Below are 13,574 nucleotides of genomic sequence, written 5' to 3'. Positions count from 1 at the left end.
GGGGGCGCGGCGGGGGTGTCGGGGCAGGTTGCCGGCCCGTAGAAGCGATCTGGCGACAGCTGAGTCTGCAGTTATTTTGCAGTGTTCCTAGCCGCATCTACTGACAACTGTGAGAACATGGTGTCTAAATCCTTATCCTTCCTGCTAGTACCTGACACACAGGAATTTGTGGACAAGGGACGCAACTGTAGAAATAGAAGGATGACGGAATTTCTCACCCACTGACTTGTCCTTGCTGACCCTCCAAGTAAGTGCTCCCTCATAGATGAGGTTTTTCTTGCTGATATCAATGTTCTGAAATAAAAAAACAGAAGAGAATTCTACATGGGGTGACAACTCAACCCAACAGCATGAACACCTAAACATCACCCTTCCGTTATAAGCCCAGCAACAAGCTGCTACATAAAAAGCAAATTATGGAGGGGCAATACATGCCATCCCTATGACTACACCCGCCTTAGGGATGGCGTAAAATGCTGCAAGCTCCCGTGGTCATGTGATTTGCGGAAGTTAAATCTGTCTTTTATATTGCCACCTTAAAGGGAACCGGTCAGAAATGGGCATTTTGAGGATAGGAATAGTCACCCTTAAAGGAGAAATATTCTTAACCGTTGAAGTGGGGCTATCTCCGCACTGCAAGGGTAAAGTGCTTGTTCTTGTCTAGGGAAGAAAGTAAAGTTAGACTCGCCCAATCATCGGAGCCCGTTGGATCCTACACCGGTCCCTGCAGCTTCTCGGCCTGTTGGCTAAGATCAAGTGTAGTATCTGTTCTTATCAGTTGCAGGAGGGGAAATGGCTGGAATCTGAGTACCCTGCCTGGTGATGGGGGTCCTACAAGGTCCTCGCTATGGGAAGGAAACCGAATTGAGCGTCTACTCACGTAAGAGTGGGGGTCGGTGAGTACTTCTCGGGTGCTGGGATCTGGCGGGGCCCAGTTCCTCCTGATTTGGATGGGTCTATCTGGTCTGGCCATGGGCTGGGAAGGCACGAAGCCTGTGGTGTTTAACGCCCCCTGGAATGGTGACCCGGGGGTGCTCGAGTAGCACTATGGGTCTGGGACCCCACTGTGCGAAAGGCACTTTGGCACGACACCTTTGCTTGTGTAGCACATCACCTCTTGGGCTAGGCCTTTTGGCTAAGACCAGGGGCAATTTTATTACCTGGCTGCAAGGCCTAGCCATAGTCTAGCACTTTGGCACTATAAATTATTTTTCTCACATAGAGTGCACCTTTCACTTTTGTATGTGTTGTTTACTCCACAGGATGGACGGTGTGGGTCTTCGGGCCTACCCTGAAGTCTAGGGGGAGGTTGTGTGGCCCTTAGGTTCCTTCCTCCCCTGAATCGGGGGTCTCCCTTCAGGGGAGCCCTCAACCTTGTACTCGGTGGTCGGCTTCACTGGCCGCGAGGAATGGGTCTGCCTGGTTTTGCCCCTGTCAAGAGCCTTGCACCCCAGGGGGTCAGGGATGGGCCCTGTCTCTTCGGGAGACGGACCCTTTAGATAGCACCCCTTCTGTGCCCTTTTTTGTGAGCGTTTCACATGCACCTTTTTTGTTCACTTTTGGGTGTTTCAATGGGCTAAAAAAAAAACTACAAACGTTCCCTGTAGCCTCTCTCCCCACTGCAAGGGTTAAGAATATTTATGCCCAGAGTTTTTCTTTAAAGCTTAAATAAACCCAAAACTAAAAATGCAACATATTGCAGCTTTAATTCATATTACGATTGCCCATTAGTGACCGGCTCACTTAAAGAATGGATGTTGTATCATGTGGCTCTTCAAGGTCAGATATTTTAGTACAGCACTAAGAAGGATTTTACCTTGAACTCATTGAATAGCGGGTCATTGCTCTGCTTCAAGTTTGATATATCAAGACGTCTTTGGTAATCAGTAAGTTTCTGTAAAGAACAAGAAAAGACAGATGTCATACACACATTTAAATCTGCTTTAACACAAGTAGAAGGCTATCCGACTCGTCTCCGTATGGGCTTCAGGAATCCCAATCTGCTACAGGAATAGTCATCATGATGGCGGCCATACTGCACAGCAAACAGCATCAGAGGTCATGTGACAACCAACAAACCACAGACATGCTGCCCTTGTACAGCATCACATGTATCCGATATGTAGTCATCTGTCAATTCAGAGACCTTCCATTATTAATGGAATTCCAAAATACTCTGATGACCACTGAACTGTGTAGAGGCACCATAACAACAAATAGGGACAGAGGACATAGCAACTCATATACAATTGTTTTGGCACAAATAATCCACTTTAGCCATAATTTAATTGTTATGGATCTGTTCTGCCGAATGCATCACTTCTAGTAAGACAAGAGCCTAAATGTGACCTACTAAAGGAAGCTGCCATTACTGAGCAATCCTTTTGGAAATCCTAGTTGTTTGGCTGTGAAGATAACCCTTTTTTTTTATCTAATTTGGAACAAGTATGTAGATAGGACTTTTCTCCAACCTTCCTGACCTGCAAACCTGTTTGGGGTCAGTGACTTGGACAGCGTTGCAATCGGAGGCTCAGCATGACAACCAGCCAGCTAGCATTTTTAGAAGGAGGTAAGCAGTCCTGGTATTTATTTTATGGCCATTTTAATTTAAAGCAAACCACCCCATCCCCTATCCCTAGCAGCATATACATTTTCTTTGCTTTCCCATCACTCCATTTAGTGCTGGGGGCCAGAAAAATGCCCACTATGTAGGGGTATGGAGAAACATCCAAGTGCCAATCAGCAGTATCATATGGAGTCCACAACTCTGTCAGCTATGACTTTGGTGACTTGTACACAGGGCTTTGCTTGCACTCCTGGCAGCTAAACAGGGCAGAAAGGAAGACAAGTAAATGTGCCTGTTGAGGTTGTCATTAAAGTGAACCTGTTGCTTTGCCCTGCATTAGTGAAGCACAGATTCACTTTAAAAGGCAACCAAAAATAAAATAAGGGGGAAAAAAAAAAATCACAAATGCAACCTGTAGGTGAAAGGCGGCATTGCAGCTCATCAACTGGTATGCTAGAAAAGCAGTTACAACCAACCAGTTAGTTTAATCTACTGAGAAAATACAAACCACCAAACAATGACTGCACCTTGCTAGCTACAAAAGGCAAATTGTTCTGATGGAGAATCCCAGAACTCATGCCGGTGACTCTATGATCACAGCAGGAATGATACACACACACACCCATATCTTACCATCTTATTCTCCATCTCTCGGACTTCTGTATTAACATGGTTCAGGATCTGTCGGCAACTCTCAGCTGCCTTTTTTACTTTCTGCTTCTCCTCTTCTTCCTCTAAAAGACACAGAAACAAGAGTGAGGAACTGCAACTTCCCAAAAGGCCCTCTTTCGTTTTTCAAATGACGTCAATTTCCAAACAAAAGCTGCCCGACTTGACAGCTGACAATTAGAAAAGTTGCTGATCACAAAACCACACAGCCACTTCTGAGAATAGTATTTAACTTTACTGTTAATGGAGTTCTGGAGCTCATATTTATGCAGCGCTGAAATAACTGGAAGAACATATGACACTACCGTCATCCCACAATAGAACAAACAGAGTCTGACCAGCCAATCGCCAGGCCCGTCACACAATGGTGGGGAAGAGCGTGCACAGCCCCCTGTAAATTTCCACTTCTTGGAGTCTAAACTAACAAAGAAGTACATGGTGGCTCTGCCAGCTGATTGGGACTTGGGGGAGCACAGGGAAGGTGAACCTGTTACAATACATGCTGAGGGCAAGGACAGGTTTCCTTAAAAGAAACTTTCTCCATTAGCCCATTTAGGAAAAAGTGACAACTCTAAAATCCAACCCCCAAGCCACTTGTACTTGACTTTGGCATGTGCCTCAGCCATTCTGTTGCTCTTAAATCCTAACCCTTTGAAAATTCCATGTCAGATGGTGTTGGAGCTTACACAGCATTGATGATGTCTCACCCTCACTCATGTGACAGTGTTCAGGCCTGGCTGGCAACCGGCCACTCGGGCCAGAGCACTCTCATCATAGGAGGTCACGTGCTTCCGTACATCCAGAAGCTCCAGGTATACTGTGGCAGCTCCATTGAAGCAATGAAGTGGCAGGGTCAGCAGAGTGAGGGTGTGCATAGGTTGTATAGGAGTGGGCATTAATGAGACTCAGTGGGCAAGAGGCTCTTTAAAAGGCCAAGCTCCCTATGTACCCTAAGCTGAGCTGTCCCTTTACAGGTACTTACTTACTGACCTCTTCTAATTGTGTTATCTACAGCCTGGCTGTTAAAAATCTGGACCTGGAGGCACCGGCACCATTGGAGGACATTAAGGACCTGCTTGGTGGATGGCTCAACTTCGTGTTTTTAGAGGGCTAGAGAAGAGGACCAGGGTTTACTTCGTAGGAAACCCTGAACTTGTCTTTTAACATGCCCTTATTGCAGCCTCAAGGCTTCATTTTCTACCCTAACACAGTAAACGCAATACAAACACTTTAGTGTTTATATTGTATTAAAAGGATCCATTAAAGAAAATGATCACTGAAAGTGACTTCTGGCAAGGATGCCCAAAAGGGAACACAATCCAGCCACCGGCGTTCTTTTATCAGCAAAGACTAGACAGTTACAAAGTTAAAACTGGGTGGAAACGTCTGTCCCTCCTGAGCTCCGTCTTTCCCTAGAAAATGAAGGATGACGTCTTCAGCGCTGCGGGAACAAAACTAAAGTAACAGGTAGCTTTCCAGCAGTCTGCTCTTGTAATTGGCTGTCAGTAATGATAAGTGGCTTTGAAGTGATGGTGTAACTGCGGGGACCAATCTCTGCCACAGCTCACTCATTGTTCATTGTTTTTGTAGAATTAAAACTTCTTTTTTTTTTAATCACATCATCTTCAGCTCAGGCAGAGCAAAATGTTACGCCGATTCTATTTTTTAATGAAGCCCTGCTGATGGTGGTATGCATAGTTCAAAAAAGTTGACATTAAAGGATCTTTCCACCCATTAATTCTGTAAGTTATTAGAGCTGAAGAGTTAAAGAGGAACTCCAGGAATTAAAAAAATTAACCCTTGCAGTCAGGCTACCCTCGCATTGAAAGGGTTAATTGCTAGTTTTGGTCATGGGGGATGGTTTAAAGAAGATATACTTACCGGATTCTCGGTCCCTGGGCTCCGAAGGTTTAAGCCCCGCTGATGTCATCATGTCTAATGCAGGTCAATTCACCTGCATTAGATGTGAGAATGCCAAGGGACATACCACAGCCACATTGGAGGGGGACCAAGTTAAAGGAGAGCTATGAGGTGAGTGATTTTCACTCACCTCATAGTTCTAGCCGACCTGTGACAATGAGACTGTCACAGGTCGGCTCATTAGATCGGGAGGTGAGCGAACACATACCGGCGTTCGCTCACCTCTCGATCCTGTCACGGCTCTCTGCCGTGACAGGGGAGGGGCTGGATTCCCCCCTCCCCGCCAGCGCTGACTGGCGGAATGGACGGGGGAGGGGGCGGGTACAGCTGGCTCTGCCTCTAGATAGGCAGAGCCAGCTGTCAGTCACGCAGCTGGGCGGATCCCGGCACAATTGTCGGGATCCGCTTCAGCTGCGGCGTCTCAGTATACCGCAAGCTACAGCTCGCGGTATACTGAGCCTAGGGCGACGGGAGGACGCTAGTTTGTGTCCTCCCGTTACCCTAAGGAGAACTATGGGGAAAAGCCTTAACCCCATAGTTCTCCTTTAAATATTGACTGCCGCAGGACCGAGGATCAAGGGACTGTAGCTTCTGTATTCCAGCCCCTAGACTGAAATGAGCAGTTAACCATTACACTGCAGGGGTGGCCCCACTGCAAGGGTTAATTTTGTTAATAGCTGGAGTTCCTCTTTGAAGTTTATCCAAAACCAAGAACAAAACATGTATTTATTATTGGTATTTAATTTATATTGAAACCACAATTTACATACTGTACATTCACATCAGTCCCTGCCATTAAGGAGCCTACAATCTAAGGTGTACATGCATACACACATATATACACACACGCACTAGGACCGATTCAGACAGGATTTAGACAGGAGCCTATCAACCTACCAGCATGTCTTTGCAGTGTAGAGGAAACGCACGCCATCACAGGGAAAACATGCAAAATCCATGCAACTCCTGCAGCTTTAGTACATTGCTTATGTAGCTGGGGCAGGAGAGAGGCACTCACCCGTGAGGTTTGCAATGTTCTGCAGTAGTAGGGGGTATTTGGTCAGTCTTTGCATCTCAAATGGGATGATATCCTTTAACTGTAACCGGCGGCATTGAGGATGGCTTTCCGCCTCCTGGTGACCATGGAAACAAGAACAGGTTAGATTAAATAACTCGGAAGAACATAGTTTCATTCAAAGGCACATTTCCTATTATAAGGCCTCATTCACACGAGAAACGGCCGGCACGTACAACTCCGTGCTGCGTGCATGTCCGTATCGGGCAGCTCCCGGGAAGGACAGGTGATGCGTGTGATTAGTACGCAGCCCCTGACTTTCTCTATGGGACTATGCGGCCGTACGCCGCCCTACGCTCACCCGCCCTGCACGTCTGTGCGGGTGAGCGTACTCGTACGCTGGCAGGATGGATCCTTTCTGCGTCCGAGCCAGGACACCCGCACCTGTACCGACCTGCACTTGAGGTGAGCGTAGGGGGGCGTATGGCCGAGTAATCCCATAGAGGACAGGGACTGCGTACTAATCATAGGCAGCACCTGTCCTTCAAGGGAGCTGCCCGATGCAGCCGTGTGAATGAAGTACAATTCTGCACATGTGCCTTACGTTTCCTCCCACTGAGTGCAATGGTATCTGCCTGACGCACCAAGGTGAAGATGACCTTCGTCAGGTTCCTGTTGCCGTCTGTGACCCCATTGAGGATCTTTATTTGCACTTTGTGTCCTGGAGACACTACACATAGTAAATAGCAAACTCCCAAAGGGAGGTAAAAGGCGCATTTCCTATTATAATTCTGAAGATATACCTGACTAAAGACATGTCCTGACATAGAGAACAATAGTATCTTCCTGATGCACCAAGATGAATAGGACCTTTGTTGGGTTCCTAATGCTGCCTGTGACCCCACTGAGGAGCTTTCTTCTTACTTCCTTTCCCAAAGATACAATAGGAAGTGAATGGAAAACTCCCAAAAGGGAGGGGGAAAAAAATCAAGCTTTTGGCAGATATTCCAAGAACATGTGTCCCCATTGGAAGATTCCTGCTCTAGAACAATGTATTATTATTATTATTATTATACAGTATTTATATAGCGCCAATAGTTTGCACAGCGCTTTACAATATAAGGAAGACATTACAGTCACAATACAATTTAAGACAAGATGATAAGGAGGGCCCTGCCCGTGAGGGCTTACAATCTAAAAGGGAGGGGCAAGTGATACATGAGGAGGTAGCTGTGCGTGGGATGATTGTTTGAGAAAGTGATTGTTCAGTGGTTAGGAGCTTGTGAAGAGCGGAGGGGACGGTTAGGGTAATACTTTGAGACCAGGTTGGAGATGGCTTTGTACGCGGTTGTTAATATTTTGAATTTTATCCTTTGGGCTATTGGAAGCCAGTGTAGGGATTGGCAGAGGGGGGTTGCAGACACTGAGCGGTTGGTTAGGTGGATGAGCCTAGCAGCTGCATTCATGATAGACTGAAGGGGGGATAGCCTGTGTAGAAATAGCGTTGTATAGCGTTCTGTTTTAGGTTTTTCTTCTTTCCTTTTTTTTCCCCTTCTCTTATAACTCTATAGGTTGAACTCGATGGACATGTGTCTCTTTTCAACCTGACTACGTATCTATGTAGTCCTGTCCCAGTAAATAATGTAGTTCGCCTCACTAGTGATATTGCTCAAATAGCGAGGCTGTATGTCCAGGGCTTCTGACAACAATAGATACCTGAATGATTTTCTAAGCCAGGAGTTAAGTATCCCTGGAAGTCCTGCTGTGCTGAAACTACAAATACCATTATGCTTTGCCTCTGGGAGGCATGTCTGTGACTGCCAGTGTCTTGCAATGCCTCATGGGACTTGTAGTTTTACAGCAGCTGGAGTGCTGCCGTTGCCTGTCCCTGCTCTGACCCTTCCACCCAAAATCTGTTGTGGTTGGAGTTGCATTAATAATAATTGCATTAGCCTTTTTGCTACACCAATACATATCCTCTATTAACTGCAGCGCTGACCCGATTTACCAACAGTATTGGGCCTTTAAGAGTGGCCGTCTGTTACTGAACAAGTGATTAGGGCTTACCTGAATAAATTGGGTGAATCTGGCGTCTTTCTTCTGCTTCTGCTTGAGCTGTTCCAAGGCAAATGGCTGTCGGCTACAGAACCTCGAAGATATTTTCTGAAACCATTGTCCCTCGGGACCATCAAACTGTCGGAGAAGAAAACGGCAGATCATGAATAAGTAAACTAAGCTTACGTCACCGCTTTTCCATCTCCCGGGCGCTGTACGCTATTATTTAATGCAGCGATTGCTACAAAACAGGTTGTCTTGGAATCTTCCCCAGACAATTGGAACTGCTCTCTATTTCAGTTCTCGGGGGGCGGAGGGGATAATGGCAGGTTGCCAGGTTTCTCAACGATCGCTAAGCAACGATCTGCAGCCTGGCAGTTGGTAAACCTGAACTGGGTTATTCCTTATTTAAAGCTGAAGTTTAATCTGCTTCCCTGGTTCCTCCTTTCCCCCCCTTACCAACACGCTAATTACATGTTTATATAAAATCTGTTTTCATTACATACTTTATTTTAGACCCAGTGATGTCATCATTGGGTCTCTATGCTTCTCTGTGCAATGCGGGCAGATTATGGCCGGTGGGAGGGGCCAGCAGGGTGCTGAACATAGCTTCCTGAAACCATTACAGCACCCTGCCCCAGTACACCTCTTAAAGGAGAACTATAAGGCGAGTGAAAATCCCTCAGCCTCATAGTTCGAGCCGACGTGTGACAATGAAACTGTCACACGTCGGCTCAATAGATCGGTGGGGCGGGTACAGCTGGCTCTGCCTCTAGATAGGCAGAGTCGGCTGTCACTCATGCAGCTGGGCGGATCCAGACAGTCATGTCAGGATCTGTCCCGGCTGCGGCGTCTCAGCTTGCAGCGTCTCAGCTTGCGGTATACTGAGCTTTGGGTAACGGGAGGGCGCTAGTTTGTGTCCTCCCGTTACCCTTAGGAGAACTATGGGGAAAAGCACTGGCCCCATAGTTCTCCTTTAAGAGCCATCAGCCCTGATGCAAACAGTGGGTTGGTTCTTTGGGCCTTATGCAAATATTAAAATGCCTTGATGGGTGGATGTCAGTCTAGAGGAGGGAGTATCCTTAGATTGTATTTAAATACAGACCAGCCTAGGAAAAATCCACATGCAGTGCTGGGCTTCCATGATTGAAAGTGCTAAAATCAAATGAATGAAAGGGGTGGGTCAAGGGCAGTCAGGCTCGGAAGGAAAGTACTAGATGATCCCCATTATGTGAGTGTGCTTAGGCACTCCAGTACCTATAACCTCATAGCTGTATATCTGCAGTGTAGATTGGAGGCACTGCTGCCTCTGACTGCTAGTCTCAGAAGATTTGGAGTCATATTTGGTTATTGTCAATATTGGGCTGCTCACTGTTCTCCTTGCTGGAGGCACTGACATGAGAAAGCAAAACCCTGCCTCTATCAAAATGGCTACCACCGCACAGAGATACAGTGCAGAACAAGGCATGGTAAGTAATGGGGAAAGATCAAGTGCAGGGAGACCACAGGGAATACTAGTAACTAGTTGTTTTCCCCTCTGTATGGCTACATACACATGGTGATATATATATATATATGTATATATACACACACACACACACAGACATACACATACAGGTGAAACTCGAATAATTAGAATATCGTGCAAAGTTCATTTATTTCACTAATGCAACTTAAAAGGTGAAACTAATATATGAGAGACTCATTACATGCAAAGCAAGATAATTCAAGCCGTGATTTGTCATAATTGTGATGATTATGGCTTACAGCTCATGAAAACCCCAAGAACCCCAAATCCACAACCTCAAAAAAGTAGATTATTACATGCAATCAATAAAACAAGGATTGTACATAGAACAATATCGGACCTCTGAAAAGTACAAGCATGCATATGTACTCAGTACTTGGTTTGGGCTCCTTTTGCAGAACTTACTGCAATTACTTTTGCACGATATTCTAATTATTCGAGTTTCACCTGTATATACACACACACACAAGCTTCGTTGGTGCCCAACTTCACCAATGACAGCTACAACATAATAATGTGAAGGCATTCGCAGGAAGGACTTCTACTCACCCGCTGTAGCAACGTGTTCCCAATCTCCTGGATAATGGAGTTGTTCTCCGAACGCAGCTTTTTCAAGTTTTCCAGGAACAAGGCTAGAGTGACGGATACGAAACCCAATGAGTAACAGAGAACAGGAGAGAAACAAAGGAGGGTGTGGGGAGGGTAGCCTCACCATGAGCCTCTATAAGGTCATCAAGACTGGGGAAGATGTTTTCCAACTCCATGTTGGGTATCCAGGCATTCTGCATGGGAAGGTAGAAGATGTCATGCAGGACACGCAGCATCCGAACGTGAGCGTGCTCCGTGAACAGCAGTTCTGTAAAAGATGAGAAAGATCAACAAGATGTCACCGGACTGACCAATAGATTTCCAGCCATATTCGAAGTTGAAGTAGAACTCTAAGCTAGAACCTATTTGTGAAGGTTCTCACTTATCCAGCTCATGGTATAGCTATCAGTCACATTCAAGTCAACTTGTTCTGCGATGTTGAAAAACTGTAGCCGCTTGGATAAGCAGCTAAAAGTCTTCAACATTATAGAACAAGACCAGCTGATTGTGACCCTTTCTTCTATTTTAAATGGAGTGTGGAAAGGGATAGAAGCTCACACAGGTTTTATTGCCGCCTGTGTCACTGTTGGGGAGCTTTCCCTCTCACTTTTTGCTGTGTTACAGGGACAGGAATTGCAAATATCAAAAGGGCAGAGGCAGCGATAAAAACACTTTTATTAATGGAGAAAGGTTAGGGCTTCTGTAAATTTTTGTTCCTCAGGTGGTGGGTCTATGACATCCTGTTTTCACAAAGTCCTCAAGCTTATGGGTTGAGCGACGCTGGGTGTCATTCAACCTGGAAGATTGAGGACATCTTGTGGCATAGAAGAGGTACTGCAAGGAAAGCTCCAGATAAAAGGTTAGTATTGGAGCATGAGATTGTGTCTAATACTTGGGAGGACATTATAAAAAATAGCCTGGAGTTGGACTTTAACATGTGTGTGTGTCACAACTGAGTTTTTGTGTGTGTGTGTTTAACAGTAGTTTTTTTCATCAGTTTGCTATATTTTATTCTTAATTTATATTTGACGTTTCTTTTGACTTTTCTATAGCCACAGTAGCTCTTACCTGACCCCCATGTAACAGTATTGGTGGCTTTATAACCATCTGAATCACTTAAATCCTGTACAGAAGAACTAGGTGATACAAATAATCTTATGGCTTCACTTGATGTGTGCTGAATGCAGTTACAGGGTTCCAGAGAAAGTCCTGAAGATCCCCCAAGCATTAGATCAGTAATAAAAACAGAAAAAATCCCTCAGCGCATTGAAACAGTGTTCCCAAGGGGGAGAGGTATTGGATGTTTTTGGTGTGCCGCTCTTGTATACAAGCAAAGGAAATCGAGCTGTAGAGATAATCTTGTTTTTTAGAGTATTAATCAATTCTGATGATGTGTTTAGGTAGAGATAGGAGGGTGTATAGCTAAACACCCATCTTCCTAAGACAAGAACCAGCTAGAAAAACAGAAGCTTGCGTTGTATCGTACCATTGATGACCTCTTGCCGCTTGATTTCGCTTTTCGTCAGCCTGAGGAGTGTTTCAGGGGGGACGAGTTCCCTCCAGTTTGGGGGGTCATTCTCGATCTCCAAAACGCGCGGCTCAGTCTCCTCAGACTGGGGAAGCAGAAAGGACAGCGGACCCTCCGCACTCCCTCCAGGCTCAGGACTGGAATAGAAACATTTTACAGTTACAAAGGGGGGGCCAGTGCAAACAAAGACAGCAAAGACTCCATTTAGTCCATCTGACTGATCTGTTGCATTCGTTAGTTTATTGAATCTGTGTCCTGTGCATATAATGCAGTGTCCCTGTCTATCAAATATGTCTGCCTGCTCAATTCATATGACTGTCTTCTCACCCATCTGAAATGTCCATATGTCCATCTGTCTGCCCATCTCATGTATACTTCTGTCTGCACGACTCACGTGTCCCTTTCTCTCCGCCCATCCCAAGTGTCCCTTTCTCTCCGCCCATCCCAAGTGTCTCTTTCTCTCCGCCCATCCCAAGTGTCTCTTTCTCTCCGACCATCCCAAGTGTCTCTTTCTCTCCGACCATCCCAAGTGTCTCTTTCTCTACGCCCATCCCAAGTGTCTCTTTCTCTACGCCCATCCCAAGTGTCTCTTTCTCTCCGACCATCCCAAGTGTCTCTTTCTCTCTGCCCATCTCCTCTGTCCGCCTGCCCATCTCCTCTGTCCGCCTGCCCATCTCCTCTGTCCGCCTGCCCATCTCCTCTGTCCGCCTGCCCATCTCCTCTGTCCGCCTGCCCATCTCCTCTGTCCGCCTGCCCATCTCCTCTGTCCGCCTGCCCATCTCCTCTGTCCGCCTGCCCATCTCCTCTGTCCGCCTGCCCATCTCCTCTGTCCGCCTGCCCATCTCCTCTGTCCGCCTGCCCATCTCCTCTGTCCGCCTGCCCATCTCCTATGTCCAAAAGAAAGAAAACACCGGGCGCCTAACCTGGTGCAATAATCCTTTTATTGAAAAAAATGTATATATAAAAACACTTATAGTCACAAATGGAGCAAGAACAGTGACACATAGAACTTGTAGTCCTCACTGAAGGACCCGCTGCACAAAAGGTATGAATGTCCAGGAGCTCTACTCGTAGTGAGTCTCACTGCCACTAAGCTGAACACGTTTTTGGGGAATTCCCCTTCATCAGAGCTCTTTGGATCACAGGAGGGCTTGTTTGGTTGCATTTTGCGCTGGTCGTATCATCTATTGTTTTGTTTGGGAACCATCTCCTATGTCCGCCTTGCCCATCTCCTATGTCCGCCTTGCCCATCTCCTATGTCCGCCTTGCCCATCTCCTATGCCCGCCTTGCCCATCTCCTATGCCCGCCTTGCCCATCTCCTATGCCCGCCTTGCCCATCTCATAAGTCTGACTAGTTGTGTATTGCACAATCCAACCATTTTGGTAAAGCATGGTGAAATGTTTAATTTAATGTGCAAGTGCTGTATATATCCAGATGGTTCATACACAACATAGAGAGTGACATATCTCAGACCTACCTGACATTATTGCTGACTGCAAGAGGACAGTCTAGACCGGGGGAGGGGGGAGCAATATTTGTGCATTAGGACCACATAATCATTAGATGTCCACATTCTTAGATTTTTAATTCTAACCAAGAAAAAGGGGCAAAACCACAAAACAGGACAAGCTCCTCCAGTCAAGCTACCTCTTAAAAAGAGTACCTGTCACTCATACAACCTGCAGTCAGCTATTTTGGAGTTT

General features: G+C 46.1%; 1 protein-coding gene across 1 annotated transcript in view; it reads right to left on the bottom strand.

The window, feature by feature from the left end:
* Positions 1-13,574, bottom strand: part of ARHGEF1 (Rho guanine nucleotide exchange factor 1) — a 74,134-nt gene that overhangs the window by 20,198 nt on the left and 40,362 nt on the right. Inside the window, exons 16-23 of the mRNA XM_018554773.1 lie at positions 11,828-12,006; positions 10,466-10,609; positions 10,303-10,385; positions 8,238-8,363; positions 6,174-6,288; positions 3,200-3,300; positions 1,817-1,894; positions 219-294 (exon numbers count right to left, since the gene is read on the bottom strand). Of these exons, the coding sequence (XP_018410275.1) occupies positions 219-294; positions 1,817-1,894; positions 3,200-3,300; positions 6,174-6,288; positions 8,238-8,363; positions 10,303-10,385; positions 10,466-10,609; positions 11,828-12,006 (902 nt within the window). The remainder of the gene's footprint in view (positions 1-218; positions 295-1,816; positions 1,895-3,199; positions 3,301-6,173; positions 6,289-8,237; positions 8,364-10,302; positions 10,386-10,465; positions 10,610-11,827; positions 12,007-13,574) is intronic.

The sequence above is a fragment of the Nanorana parkeri genome, unplaced genomic scaffold (assembly GCF_000935625.1).
Source record: "Nanorana parkeri isolate BGI_ZX_2015 unplaced genomic scaffold, ASM93562v1 scaffold173, whole genome shotgun sequence".
NCBI classification, from domain to species: domain Eukaryota; kingdom Metazoa; phylum Chordata; class Amphibia; order Anura; family Dicroglossidae; genus Nanorana; species Nanorana parkeri.
This window is presented reverse-complemented; position numbering and strand designations above follow the sequence as displayed.